The sequence below is a fragment of the Podarcis cretensis genome (assembly GCF_951804945.1).
Source record: "Podarcis cretensis genome assembly, chromosome: 11".
In the NCBI taxonomy this organism is placed as follows: domain Eukaryota; kingdom Metazoa; phylum Chordata; class Lepidosauria; order Squamata; family Lacertidae; genus Podarcis; species Podarcis cretensis.
In genome coordinates this window covers 19,040,310-19,054,941 of record NC_137180.1, presented here as the reverse complement: position 1 = coordinate 19,054,941, position 14,632 = coordinate 19,040,310, and the positions used below count along the sequence as shown (strand labels likewise).

The 14,632-nt window shown below is 41.4% G+C and overlaps 1 protein-coding gene across 2 annotated transcripts in view; it reads left to right on the top strand.

Moving 5' to 3' along the window:
• SRFBP1 (serum response factor binding protein 1) overlaps nucleotides 1-14,632 on the top strand; it is a 47,468-nt gene that overhangs the window by 20,132 nt on the left and 12,704 nt on the right. For both annotated transcript variants that reach the window (XM_079995693.1, XM_079995694.1), the window contains exons 2-4: nucleotides 99-187; nucleotides 1,231-1,303; nucleotides 12,530-12,601. In XM_079995693.1, the coding sequence (XP_079851819.1) occupies nucleotides 99-187; nucleotides 1,231-1,303; nucleotides 12,530-12,601 (234 nt within the window). The remainder of the gene's footprint in view (nucleotides 1-98; nucleotides 188-1,230; nucleotides 1,304-12,529; nucleotides 12,602-14,632) is intronic.

Below are 14,632 nucleotides of genomic sequence, written 5' to 3'. Positions count from 1 at the left end.
TGCTCAAAGCTGTTTGTAAACTTGGAGTGTTTATACAAAATATGCTATTGGTGGTTGTTGTTTTTTACAACACATTTTCTTTCCCCCCCAAAAAACAGGTTGTGAAGATGAGAAAAGAAGTGAGGAAGGTCAGAGTGCTGACAATTCGCAAACTAACTAGACATATTGCAAAACTGAAGGCAAAAAAGTAAGCTTAACTATTATTCTTTTTATGGTTTTCCTGCAGTCCCAGGGCAACAGGTAGTAGGAGCTAAGGGCTCTTTCTAGCAGGAAAGTGGGAAGCAAGCCTCCTGCCCCTGCCCCTCTCTGGCCCAAAAATATCCCTCTTGGTGACATATTTCTACCTGCAGCCTCCCCAGTGGTCCCAAGTCTCCTGATTGGTAGTGAAGGTCACATTCATTTTCTATAAAGTGTTTTAGAATTTCTGGGTCAGTTTGGTAGCTAAGCCAATGCACTGTCCAGGCCTGGAATCATGGTTAAGGAATCTCCTCCTTAACCAGGGGGATAGTGTGGGGAGGGCCAGGGCGACCATGGTCCTGGGCACAGATTTTTGAAGGGGCACAACGAGGGGGCGCAGCCAGGGGTCGTCATCAAGTTTGGAGCAGTGAGAAGGCAAGCCAAGCTGCACCTGGTCCAGGCCTTGCGGGCTGGGGCAGCAGTGTACTCCTCCTCCTCGCGGCTGGTGAAGGGCCACCCATGTGTGCCCTGAGCCGGCCGAGAGGGAGGAAGGGGGAGGGCACCACCACCAAGGAGAGAGCCGTCTCCTCCTTTGCCAACAGGGCACCTCAGCCCTCAGGTCTGTCCTCAAATGGCAGCTTTGAATCTCTTTCTTCCTCCCCTCCCCTCACTTCACCTCACTTGCTGCCGACTCAGACCGCCATGGCTCAGTTGGCAGTGAGGGCTTGGGCTGGCATGGCTGCCCCTCTCTCTCTCTCTCTCTCACACACACACACACACACCCCGGGTGCCAGCAGCCCATGCTACACCACTGTCCTGTAGCCAAGCTAAGTCAGACCTTGGATTAGCTGCCACTCTGCACTCATATGATGTGCTCCCAGTGCAACTTTTGCATTTCCTAACCATGGATAAGAGATTGCAAAAAAGAAAGGGGGGGGGGAGAGAACTGCACTAGGCCTTGGTAGCTATTACCATGAATTATTTTACAGTGAATAATAACGGAACATAACATATGCAGTATTGCAATATTATTTAAATACCTTCCTCTTTCAGGGGCACGGAAGATGCAGTATTGAAAAACCATAAACGTGCAGAGAGGTTACTGGAAGAAATTCATGCCATGAAGGTAACACTATGCATATGCCTTTGGATATCTAGTCTACAAACTGCTTAAATTACAAACATCTGTACAGGCAGGTCTTTTTTTAAAAAAAAATCCACTTCAAATAAATTTGTTTCAGATTTTTGTATGGACTAGTTTTGGCTGTAAATAGAACATATGGGAGAGCAACAGACCACAAACGTGGTGGGAGACTATTTTTAAATTTATATTTTACTTTTTATTGGTGTAACTGTCAAGGTGCTAGACTAATTTGACTTGTACGTGTTGCCAAGCTAAACTAGCATTTGTTTCCAACAGACCAGTGTGCCTCAATTTTTAATTCCTGAACTGAATGATGACTGTTAAGTGCCTCTGCTGCTCAGAAATGCGATGGACATTTTGGTGGTTGACATCATAGTTCCTAGTCTTCCCACTTGCCAACTCCTTACATTTTTCTGCAATGCTGTCACTGCTCTAATGTGCAAAGCAGTAACTGACAAAATGGATTGAAACCAAAGTATTTTTTCTCTTCTGAAGCCAGGGTATTCATTAGCATTTGCAAGGCTCTTTCACTTCTCTTACACTGACATGCTGAGCCAGTAAATGTCTGGCAGGCTTTTGAATAACAGGTCTTTTTTGTAGCAATGAATAGCTTAATTACAGTCTCTTTTCTTCGTACAATATTTATAATTTTAAACGTCAAAGTGCAAGACTGGTCTTTCAAATTAGCCATAAGATTAAGCTGCAGGAATGCTGTTTTGCCCTGCTAATGAATGCATAGTTTACTTTTCTAAACAGGTGAGCTATAGTAATTTTACACAATATGCTGGTTCTTGGAAGTATTTAAGAACTCATTATTAATGAAAAGTAGATTAAACAGCTTCCACTTTGGTGCCTATAGAATTGCCTTAAAATGTATACAGCAGTTTTCAAAGCACATAGAAAATGCTCTCATCTTTGTGATCGCCGAAGAAGAAGATAACTTTAAAAGAGGGGAAATAAGGATATGTTATTTTAAGTCTCTCTAAGACAGGCTACAGACAAAAAACAAAATAATAGCAGAACTGGGTTGGATCCAGAATTTTGCTTAGCAGAGTTTTACTGGCACTGGAAGGAATAAGTGATTTTAGTTTATTTGTCCTTTTCTCTGACAACCCCTACACCTCCTGAAAACTGTTCCATAGGATTGGAGACCTGCAGGAGCTCTAGAGACAGTATGGCAAAAGGAGAAGTCAATGGAAATCCTCTTCCATTCCTCTGGACAGAACCAGAACCCAATGCCTTCTATGAATGAACTCTTCCATTGAAGAAATAGCCACTCTGGATCCAACTCTTTGTCTTTTAGCTATCTTGCCCTTTCTTCATTCCATCAAAAATGAAGGCATTTTGGTATCTGTGGAATTGCAGGACACAGCTATGTTTTTGGACAAGCAAACGGACTTGCATTACAGAAACTTGATGGTGTGTTTCAGGTATCCAGTTTCCTGCAGAAATCAGAAATACTGATTACTTGTGCCATTAATATAGCTATTCCAATTTCCTTCAAGTTCACTAGAAAACTCCCTGTATAGGAATTTGGGCATGTTGCTGTCCCTGAAAGGGGTCAAGCCTTTGAAACTTCGAAGCACTCCTAAAGTGAACCATTGCAAGCTTGCATTTGGAGCACGTGCAGAAAGCTTAGAGGACACACACAAATTTGCCCCTGCCAAGATTGTCAACTTGCTTTCCCTGCTCCAGGGCCTGGAAACCTTCCTTGGTGAAAGGAAGGGAAGTGGGTGAGGCAGTGAGTGTGCCTTGGGCTCCTCCAGTTGTCTTCTTCTCCTGCTGTTGATGGGTCTGAGACTACCAGACCCAAAGTGCCCAAAAAGGCTTCTTTGTTTGTGGAAATTCTGTGTAAAGTTTCTGTTTCCTACCAGTATTCTTGGGCTTGGAGTCCAGTATCATCCCTGGCAGGAAAACACTCTCTGCCGTGGCCTGTGTAGCATCCAGTTCTGCTGTCGTCTTCTTGTGCCTAGTGCATTTCAGAGTTTGGGGCAGTTTACGGGACTGAAGGCATTGTTTGCTTTGATCCTGCTTGCAAACATTCAAGCAGAGGCTCTCACATTTTACAATGAACTCTGCCTGAAAGATTCTGTAATTCCTACTGTCAAGCTCAGGCATAGGCAAACTCTGGCCCTCCAGATGTTCGGGACTGCAGTTCCCATCATCCCGCCCACTGGTCCTGTTAGCTAGGGATGATGGGAATTGTAGTCCAAACATCTGGAGGGCCGGAGTTTACCTATGCCTGGTCAAGCTTTTCTCTAGGTGAAGTTCATTATGTCCGTACCTCTTTCATATGTAAATGTGATGTTTCTTTGCAAAACAGATTTTGAAATGGATTCAGGGGCAAAAACAGCTTCAGCATGGAAAATAAACCATTTCTATTTTGCAACGTAACTTGCGTTATATGAAATTTGAAATACAGACCTCTGTGTGTCAAGGACTCTAATCTCATGTCATGTTGGGCTGTGAGTTTACCTGTTTTTTTATTTTAATGTAAAATACTTTTCGGGGTGAAAACATTCTGCTAGGTGCTAACAGTTACATATGAAGAATTGTTCAGTAGTCACTGTGTATGGTACCCAATAAGATTTAGGCACTTGTGCTTGAAAAATGAATACCAGCCAGAGGATGGTATGTATTTGATGGAACTTGAGAAGTCCTGTCGCTAACTGTTAAAAAGATTAAAGTTTTTCTCTATGGCAGGTTTGTTCTTATTACATCAGTGTGGTCTGGTCCAAGGGGCTTTCCCCCTTGATATTTGCACTTTATATTTATTAAAAGAGGACTAATAGGCATTTGTCTAAAATGCCTATTAAAAGAAGACTAATAGGCATTTGAATCATCTGAATCAGATGATTCAGAAATCCCAAACATTCCAAACTCAAAAGCTAGAAATATCCTCTTTGCAGGGAAACAACACTGGTTAAAAATTCTAGCTACGTGGATGAAAAAACTGGGTTAATTGTTTGCAGGAGTTCTTGAAGCTATTGGAACAGAAAACTGTTTTTAGATTCTCCAGGCTTCATTTTGCCAGAACTGTATAAAACATTTATTTTAAAATACAGGAAAGAGACAAAGAACGCTATGAACCTAGCTAGTTCTTCCTCTGTACGTGATTTATTTTATGGATGTCCAAACTGGACATATAAGATGTATTTGTAGAAAAAGAGGGTGGATTACAATAATACTATTATTTGGCCTTCATTGATTCAATTTATCCTATTTCACAAAATACTTTTATCACATGACATGTTACAAGTTTTTATGTAAACCCATGTCACTGTTCTGAAATGAGCATTCTGGGCCAGTGTAACAGAGCTGGGGTGATGCCCAGCTAATCCCTACTCACGGTAGACCCATTGAAATCAGTGGACTTATGTTACTTAAGTTCATTGATTTCCATGGATCTGCTGTTAGTGTGGATTAGTTGAATGTTGCCTATGATCCGCAAACCCTAATTAAGAAATGGGGAACTTGCCATAAGATTCCATGGTCCCGGCAAGGAACAAATTCCCTCTTCCTGCCTTAACAGCAGTTAAGGCACACATCAGTATCAACACAGCTGATGGTTAAAGCTAAATAAATTTCAAGAATAATCTGCCTCCTATGGTTCAAAGTTGGTTATGAATTTGTCTGCATTCAAATACAGTGGTACCTTGGTTCTCAAACGCCTTGATACTCAAACAACTTGGAACCCAAACATTGCAAATCCGGAAGTAAGTGTTCCGGTTTACGAACTTTTTTCCGGAAGCTGAACGTGCTCCGTTTTGAGTGACACATCTGTCAGTTTTGAGTTCCACACTTCCATTTTGAGTGTTACGCTGAGGTCTGTCTGGTTTTGCTATTTATTTTGCGTTTTTGTTTTTGCTGCTTTTTTGTGACTGTGTGGAACCCAGTTCAGCTACTGATTGATTGTGTGGCTGCAGTACATTGTTCATTGCTTTCATTTTATGCATCAGTGGTCTCGTTAGGTAGTAAAATTCATGTTAAATTGCTGTTTTAGGGATTGTTTCTAAAAGTCTGGAATGGATTAATCCATTTTGCATTACTTTCTATGGGAAAGCTCTCCTTGGTTTTGGAATGGACTTCCAGAACGGATTAAGTTTGAGAACCAAGGTACCACTGTATGGACCTTATAGATATAAACAGTTTTCTAGATAAATTTGTATATTTGTTTGTGTATTAGCAATAGTTCTTTGGAATTGTTTGAGTGTATTTCTTCAAAGTGTGGTGGCAAATGACAGCGCATTGATCAAGTTGCCATGTTCATTAGCTACACCTTGGATAATAGTTTTCCTTTCGCCACAGAGGAAGTGGGGAAATCCTTCAACAGGAAGGAAATGGGACTGAGCTGTTATGGCCAGCTCTGAACAGCAGGGTAAAGGTAAAGGACCCTGACAGTTAAGTTTAGTCATGAACGACTCTGGGTTGCGGCACTCATCTCACTTTCAGGCCAAGGGAGCCGACGTTTGTCCACTCCGCAGACAGTATTTCCAGGTCACATGGCCAGCATGACTAAGCCGCTTCTGCCGCAACGGAACACTGAAACCAGAGCAGCGCATGGAAACGCCGTTTACCTTTCCGCCTATTTATCTACGTGCAATTTTTGGTGTGCTTTCGAACTGCTAGGTTGGCAGGAGCTGAGTCAGTTCGTTATCGTTAATTTCTGAAATAATTGCCACACATCATTTAACAAAACTGGATATATCTTCTCGCATACTCTTTCATCCATAAGGGAATCTTCCATAAGGGAATCAAGTCTTTAGGAATCAGCTGCCACACAGGTGTAGTAAGTTAAGTTGAAATGCTATCAGTCAGAGTGCTATTTGAGGATGTCAAGTACAAACTCTTAAGAGTAATACGATGACTGTTTGGGGATAGTACCTGAAGAAAAATACCCAAAGAGGCAAGGCCACCCTTGGCGTTTAATCGAGGTGTGATCACTCCTTGTTCTGTTCGTTGTCTCCACTCTCATCGATTTACTGCCTCCAGGACTGCCTTCCCCCACTAGCAACCTGTTAATCTTAAAAAGGAGGCATTGTACGTATTCAGGAAACAAAGTACTGCCTTGCTTTCACAATACAGTGGTACCTTGGTTCTCGAACTTAATCCATTCCGGGAGCCCATTTGACTCCCGAAACGGTTTCAACAACCAAGGCATGGCTTCCTTCACTCAATCGGAAGCCATATCGGACATTCGGCTTTCGAAAAATGTTCACATACCAGAACACTCACTTCTGGGTTTGCGCGTTGGGGAGCCAAATTTGTTGGGGAGCCAAGCTGTATAGTTTCCTTGCAACTCCCTTGCCTGCTTTAGAATGGCTGCAGTTGTACATGTATGCATGTTCACTTTTTGTGCCTATAACGTGATACATGTAAGACAAAGAAAGATATGGAAGAGAGTTGCATTTTTAAAAAATGTTTCTGGAAGGAGTTGCAAGCTTGGGGGGTGTATTTGCGTGCTTCTCTCCTCCCAGCGAGATGCCTACGTTCCTGGCATGAAGACGCTTCCTTCTGTGCGTGAAGTTGCCACAAGTTGCCTTTTTTCTACAGTGGTGCCTCGCAAGACAAAATTAATCCGTTCCGTGAGGCTCTTCGTATAGCGGTTTTTTCGTCTTGCGAAGCAAGCCCATTGACAGCTTAGCGGATTAGCGCTATTAGCGGTTTAGCCGCTTTTAGCGATCAGCTGTTAAGCGGCTTATCAGCGGATCAGCTGATAAGCGGCTTAGCGGCTTAGGAAAAGGGGGGGAAGGGGGGGAAACCCGCAGGAACTCGCAAGACGTTTTCGTCTTGCGAAGCAAGCCCATAGGGAAATTCGTTTTGCGAAGCGCCTCCAAAACGGAAAACCCTTTTGTCTAGTGGGTTTTCCGTCTTGCGAGGTGTTCGTCTTGCGGGGCACCACTGTATATGTGAGCTGCTGTAGCAGGATGGCAAATTATAAGCAGATTAGAATGGCTATGGCAGCTTGAACTTTTGCTTTGTGCAAGGAAGAGTATTAATATCACAGAAGAGAAGAACAAATGGCTTCAAGATGAAATTTTTATGTGCCGCATTGTCTCTTCTGAAGTCAGTTCAGGGAGCAGGGTCATAAATAATGTTTGTTTTTCTTAATTATTGGGTAATGACAGCAAATACAATCCAAAACAGCTTAATGGCTTGCCTTGTGACCAAAATGGAATTTTAAAAATCTGCTCTGTGTTCCGACTGCTTTTGCTGCTTCTCTCTGCTTGAATATCAAACATTTTTAAAGTTATTGCAGTTGTTTTTCAATGCCTGTGCCATGTTGGTAAATATGATTGCAAGAAAATGGCTTCATTTATTGTGTGTGTGTGTGTGTGTGTGTGTGTACTTCTTGAACTTCAATTCTAAATTTGCTAACAAATGGAGTTTAGAGTTTTCCTGAAGAATTTATAAAGCAAAAAAGGAGACAGAACTATGTGCTTCCTGTGAATTTACAGCTAGCTTTTCAAGCGAAGGATTTTTTCTACTTTACTTTTACAAAGTGGCATGAATATTTCATCGAATGTACTTGTAAGAGCAGTGGCTAGCTAAATTACAGTTATACCTATGCCAGTGAAATACCATCACATTTAAATTTTAGGACTTCCAACTGTAATGCCATTTTCTGCCAGAAAGGGTTTTAGTGGACTGTTCAAGTTCTAGGCCATGATGAGTATAGATTGGCTTTACCTGCAGCCAATCAGAAGCAGTGGAAGTCCTGTTGGACATTCGGGTTCCAAAGAACATTCGCAAACCAGAACACTCACTTCCAGGTTTGCAGCATTCGAGGGCCAAAATGTCTGAGTACCAAGGCGTTCAGGATCCAAGGAACAACTGTATTTGAAAATTAAAGAGAAAACTGCTTATGGTGATAGTTACTACCTAAGTCCATGCCCACATATCAAAACTAGGAAAGCTTATTCTTCCTTTAATCCTGATATTGCTTATAATTGAAATTTGATTTTGACTTTGGGGAAGGTGATGTGGAACACATTTCAAGGAAAAATTAGAGGATACTATCCCAAGCGAATGCTGACATACACAACTGAAGAATTGCTAAGGAAATGGAATGTTCAAACATTGCAATTTTGGTTTTTGTGATTGCCCCACTGAATGATGTTATGACCCAGCTTTTTCCTTTTGTCCAACTTGGTTTTTGTAGCATCGATAACCAAAATACTTTCTGCAGTAGCTTGCAAAGAGCAGTTTGGAGAGCGACTGTTTTTAAATCACCACAAAATTACGGTCTTGCAAACGAATGTTTTCATCCTAGAGGAAAGACGGTTAATTATATTTCCTATATGTGACTACTGACTTGAATGGGAACCATGGGGCTGAAACCGTTCCTCTAGTTACACTGTCTAAAATGCTCATATCATAGTTTCCAGTTTAAACTTTAAGCTGAAGTCATTGCTTCCATTTTGTTTTGGAAGCCTTTTAAAATCATGAAAATAAGTTTAGGAACATGTCACTGCATTTGAAAAGTTAACTGTGCCAACACTTTGTACTTATCTGAATCGTATCTCACTGATTTTGTTGGTACTTCTCCCAAATTCAACAACTTCAACAACAACAACGACATTTTATTACAGTCATATACCAGCATAAGGAAAGGGGTACAATCATTTAAAATCATATAAAATCTAAAAAACAAAACAAAACACTAAAAGGAGTTAAAACAGAATATATATATATATATATATATATATAGTCCAAAAGAAGCTAAGAAAGTCTAAAAGAAGGGTTAGGAACATCAGACAAGAGTGAAAGAGTGCAAAAGGCTAGTATATATAAGAGCACAGATATCAGTCTTCAGAGCACTCGAACTAAGTATGCACAGAATTACAGTCTTAAATCTAGATGTGAACCAGTAGAGTTTAGTTTAAAAGGAAGCATTATCCAAAGGGGTTATTTTAGGGATTCTAAGGGCATATGCATGCCCAAGGCCTTTTTTTAAAAAATGGTTTTTTTTGGTATAATTTTAACAACATATCTTTGTTCCATGTCGCAAACTGCATTACTTGTTGGTTTTGAAGAAAGACTAGTTCAACTCTGAAGGTTGCAGCCAAGTAAGACTCACTGAAATGAATGAAGCAAAGATAGTCATTAATTTCAGTGGGGCTACTCTGAGTAACATTGAATACAACCTCCAGTTTTTATAAAGGAATTATATTTATTTGGATTCTTGTCATTATTTGGAATGATATTGTGGCTGAATTTAAGTGATTGGGGATTCTTAGCAGCAGAAGATAAATTTGTGTTGATTTAGTACATTGAAATAATGTCACTGTTATTGGTAAAAATACCAGTTCATGAGTTTACTTCAAGATTGAATTTCGTCTTAAATTTTATGTACTTGTAGACTATTTTATATTTTATGAAACTTTGATAAATAACAGCTCTTGTCAACAGAGCAAAATGTTTTAGCAGCCTGCCCACATCTGTCTACTTTGTGTGTAAAGATATTTGTGGGTTTCTTTTCTTTACACCTGTAGACTAAGATTTCCCTGTGCCATAGGGTTGCATTCCTTACCACAGGAGTGGGAAAACTCCACTGGGCAGCCCTAACTAGGCTCATCATGAGCCCCATTTGGTCTGCGAGGTAGTTTTCTCCAAACTACTCCCCCCCCCACCGCCCTATACTTAATGTCCTTTGTGACATCATCTGCAGGACAGGTAGTGACAAAACTGCCAAGGAGCAGTCAGTAGCCTTAAGGTGCCCTTCACAAGGCTGCCAATCAGCCTGTCAAGAACTCTGTAGCATAGCTGGCCCCGCCAAAAGTGAGGCTTGAAGTCATTGCCAGTCAGCTGTAAGGTACTGAATTTAACCTGGCTAGCATGGTTGCACTGTGGAGTTCCCGATGGAGAACTCGGTATCACAGCTGCCCCTGTTGAAAACGCAGCTTGAGGTCCGCTGCCATCAGCTGATCGACACTGACTTCAAAACCTAGGGATTGGTTGTGTGCTCCTTGAATTCCAGCCACAAAGGAAAGATTGTGATGTTGGGGGATGGGGAAGTGGGCATCCCTTCTGGGCATGGGGGGAACCCTGGATCTAGCCCACCAGCTAGAAAAGGCCCCACCATGCCTTATGCATTTTGTCACTACTTGTCTAAGCTGGTCATTCTCATTTTACAGAGAAGCTTGGAAACGTAACCAGAGAGATTGTGACTTGGTTCAACCGGCTCTGTTGGAGTTGTGATTTTAGGCCAGGTCCACTGCACAACTTTATCAGTTACACGCTATTTCTGTGCCATCACACAAGATGCACGCTCAATGCTTCATTGTTAGCCTTAAATATGAACTTGGAGATACAGTCGTACCTTAGAAGTCGAATGGAATCCATTCTGGAAGTTTGCAGTGGACGTTTGGGTTCCAAAGAATGTTTGCAAGCTAGAAGAATCGTTTCCAGGTTTGCAGCGTTCAGGACCCAAAACATTTGACTCACAAGTGGTTCGAGATCCAGGGTACGATTGTAGTGGGTATCAAGTTCAAATTAGTCTTAACTGGTGATTCTTCCTTTAGATTAGGTGGAGGTGGTGTTGGAACTTCTTGTGGGTGAAGTTTATTGTAAAGCTAGTAAGTGGGGTGGGTGTGTTTTCCCTCCGAAGGCATGAGGATGTTTTTCCCCAGTTGGCACCAAAACTTCAAATGACATTCCCATCTGCAAAACCTGGTGTGAATTTGACCACAGTAGCTATCAGACGGCTGGAACTTTCATCACCTTGCTATGACCAAAAGGGGAAAAAATCCCCTTGCTATTTTAAATTTGCAATGCCAGATGTGATGTGTTACTTGCATTTCTTACCAACAACCAGACAATAAACAACAAGTTTTAAAATAGAATACTGGAACGAAAGTCACAAACTGAATTAGCCTAAGCCATTCTCCATATTGTAGCATATTTTAGAAGAATTAAGAACATTTTAAATGATACTCGGTGAACTGCATGTTCAATCCACTGCTCAATCCATTACTTGAATTGTGTCTTGTATGGAGTTGCCAAGATACAGAAGTACATCAGGGTACCATAGGAGACAACTCCCAGGGGCTGTGGGGGCTTTGACCCCCACAATGAAATATTTGGGGGGCGGACCCCCACAAAGTTGATGGGCATTCCCATTCAAATGGTGTGTGTGCACTGTATCATGTGATTGATTATGCAGGGTGGGGCTTACCTGCCCCCCCCATATTTTATTCAGGTTGGCACCCCTGCATTGTACAGAACATCACTAAAGAATGTAATGCCTTATGTCGGTTAGAAATCATTTACTTTTCCAGGGTGACCCGAAGTGGAAACTGTGTGGATTGTTCAAATGCAGATTTTAATTTTTAATTTCATATCCAGTGGTACCTTGGTTCTCAAACGTAATCCATTCCAGAAGTCCATTTGACTTCCGAAACGTCCGAAAACCAAGGCACTGGTTCTGATTGGCGCCAATGCCCAAGGAAACAATAGCCGACAGCCACATCGGATATTTGGCTGCCGAAAAACATTCGGAAACTGGAACACTTCCAGATTTTTTGCATGTGGGAGCCAAAATGGTTCAAGCACCAAGGCGTTCAAGAACCAAGGTTCCACTGTATTTTCTAAATAACATGCATACTACCTGTTAAGCCAGCTGCTGTTACTCTGTATTGTAACTCTACCTCATAACTGTACATTGTATCTCTACCTAGTGTAGCATTTACAGATCACCACCAAAAAAAGGGGGAATTGCAACAAAATAAGGCTATTGTTGCCAATGTACTCCGAAAGAAAACTGTACAGGAGGTGGAGAACTGTAAATGTGGTTGAAATTTGGGGACATTGTTTACTGCACTATGCAGCTGGCGTTATCCTAGAAGGGCTGTGTTATAGGTCAACTTGTGTACATGTGGTGGATTTGTTTTATTTTATTAACATACAAAATCGAGCATAAAACAAAACCATCACAGAAAATAGATATGAAATATCAAAGCAGAAACAAGAAGGAGACCAGAGACATCAGTAATGCCTTCCAGATTTTTGGTATAATAGAATTACAACGAGTCTATATATTAAAAAAATTTAAACACCATTAACATAGATATCTCTTATTTTTCAAGAGGGATGAGCTGCATTTCCAGTTAGATTTTAATCTAAATTAGATTTTAATCCTGTTTTGCCAAAAAGGGGAAATGAAAGCCTTTAGCTAACTCTATTTCTCTCTCTCTTTTCCCCCCACAGGAGATAAAGCTTGACCACGTTACCAAATTAGCACTCGAAAGAGAAATTAATTTTGAGATTGTTTGCAAAAAGGTAGGATTCTTTGTGCATTTGTGTTAAGTCATCATGTAAACATGCTTGCGGGAAATAACCCACTTTCGACCTGAGCAAATATATTTACAATGGTACCTTGTATTACGTACTTAATCCATTCCGGAGGTCCGTTCATAACCGGAAACAGCTCATAACATGAGGTGCGCTTTCGCTAATGGCGCCTTCCGCTGCTGCCGTGCCTCTGGAGCGTGACTTCCGCTCGCATCCCAGGGCAAAGTTCGCAACAAGGAGCATCTAATTCCAGGTTAGCGGAGCGCATAACCCAAAGCTTTCGTAAGGGGGACAGTATGTAACACAAGGTATCACTGTACAGCCATCCCAAAGATTTGTCACAGGGTTTCATGTTATGTTGGTGCTGATGGCGTTTGTCATTGTAGATCCTTCAGAGCACTTTTCTAACGTTCTGACTTTTCAACAACAAAGGTATGTGCAGATGCCTGCTTTGGTCATGATGGGTGCCTTGATGAGATTTCTGCTCTCAGTTGCAAATGTCTCTGTCCTTCATTTTTTCGGTGCACTGCAAGTTTAGAAGAAGAAAAACTCCATACATATCTCATGGAGATACTTTACAAGTGTCTATTTAGATTGTCAGCACTTTTGCTTTTGAGGTGGGAGGTGAGCTGGGGGATAGGACTCTAGATGTTTTTGTAAGCACCTCACAGCTGATCTGCATTGTCCTATTTTATTTATAAACTAGCATCTCTATACGGATGCCAAAATAAATTGTATTTCAAATCTCATCTCTGGTGCAGTTGATTACATAGGTTTTAGGTGCTGTTGTCTATCCAAGAAAGAGGGCAAAAGTTTCTGGCTGGCATTTTGAGATACATTTTGCAGATTTTACTTTGGGTGACATTCAACCCTGTCAGACACTTGCACAATGGACTTCAGTTCAAAGAATTGGGATTCTCTCTTCTCCCTGAAGCCCTTCATATGTCCCCAAAATCTGCTGCAGAGGCTTGGGGGAAATCCCATTTGTTCCTTTGGAGAAGAAGTCCCATCATGTTAGCTGGTGCGACATTGGACCTTGCTCATTTATTTTTTCAGGGATTGTTTTTTCCAGGGGAAAAAAAGGATTTGGCTGCAAGTTGATCATTTGCAATGAAAACCTTTGTGTTGTAGGTTTGTCATTGCTTGAAATGGTCAACATTTGTTTTAAAAATCGTATATTTCCTTTGGTCAGTGGATAACTTAATAGCAAGGATATCTTATCGCAGGATGGAGCAATTTATTTATTACTGAGATCCATCTTGTTCGTTAATGGATATAGTTAGTAAGAGGCAAATTTCTTGTGCCTGCCGGTGTCCAGCTTACAGCTGTTTTTGAAAGGGGAGAGTTCTCAGATTTCTACCAATGCCCTAGCTTTCCTTTCAAACTTTGCCAAAGCGGAATGAGCTGATGTAGGCAGATTTGCTTACTCTGTGTAATATAATTTAAGCATGTAATGTGAGTTTCTTTGGTGGAATTTCTGTTTCTAGCAAAACCACAACATACATACAATTCACCAATATGGTAGTTTAGGGTTTGTTGTGATCTCTTTTTGTTGTCGTTGGTTGATGTTTTTAAAGGAAAAACCAATTTATTAATACAAGGTACAGGAAGCAGTGGCATTTCTCCTTTCGGTGCTTCTCAGTGCATTTCGTTTTGGCCACCACGTTTTAACTAGTATACATACATTAAAAGGAAGCGGAAATTATTTTCAATGCTTGGGGAAGATGAAGAATTAGAATGTAGAATCGAGTATGTTTAAGTGGAGCCGCTGATTACGGTCAACCTAGCACAATGTTCTCCACTCTCCTCCCCCATGTGCCCCCTAAACCTGTTCTGGGAGTTCCCTCAAGCCCTCGGAGCAGATTTCGGGATGGTTTAGGGCATGTCCTGGGGAAGAGGGGGAACCCCATTGTGCTAGTGCTGATCATTGCGTCAAATATTTGTGGGGTGGGGAGTCTACTTTAGAGAAGTACACGAAGGGAGAGTTTCTGTCACGTGCCCCTCAGTAATGGGAACCTG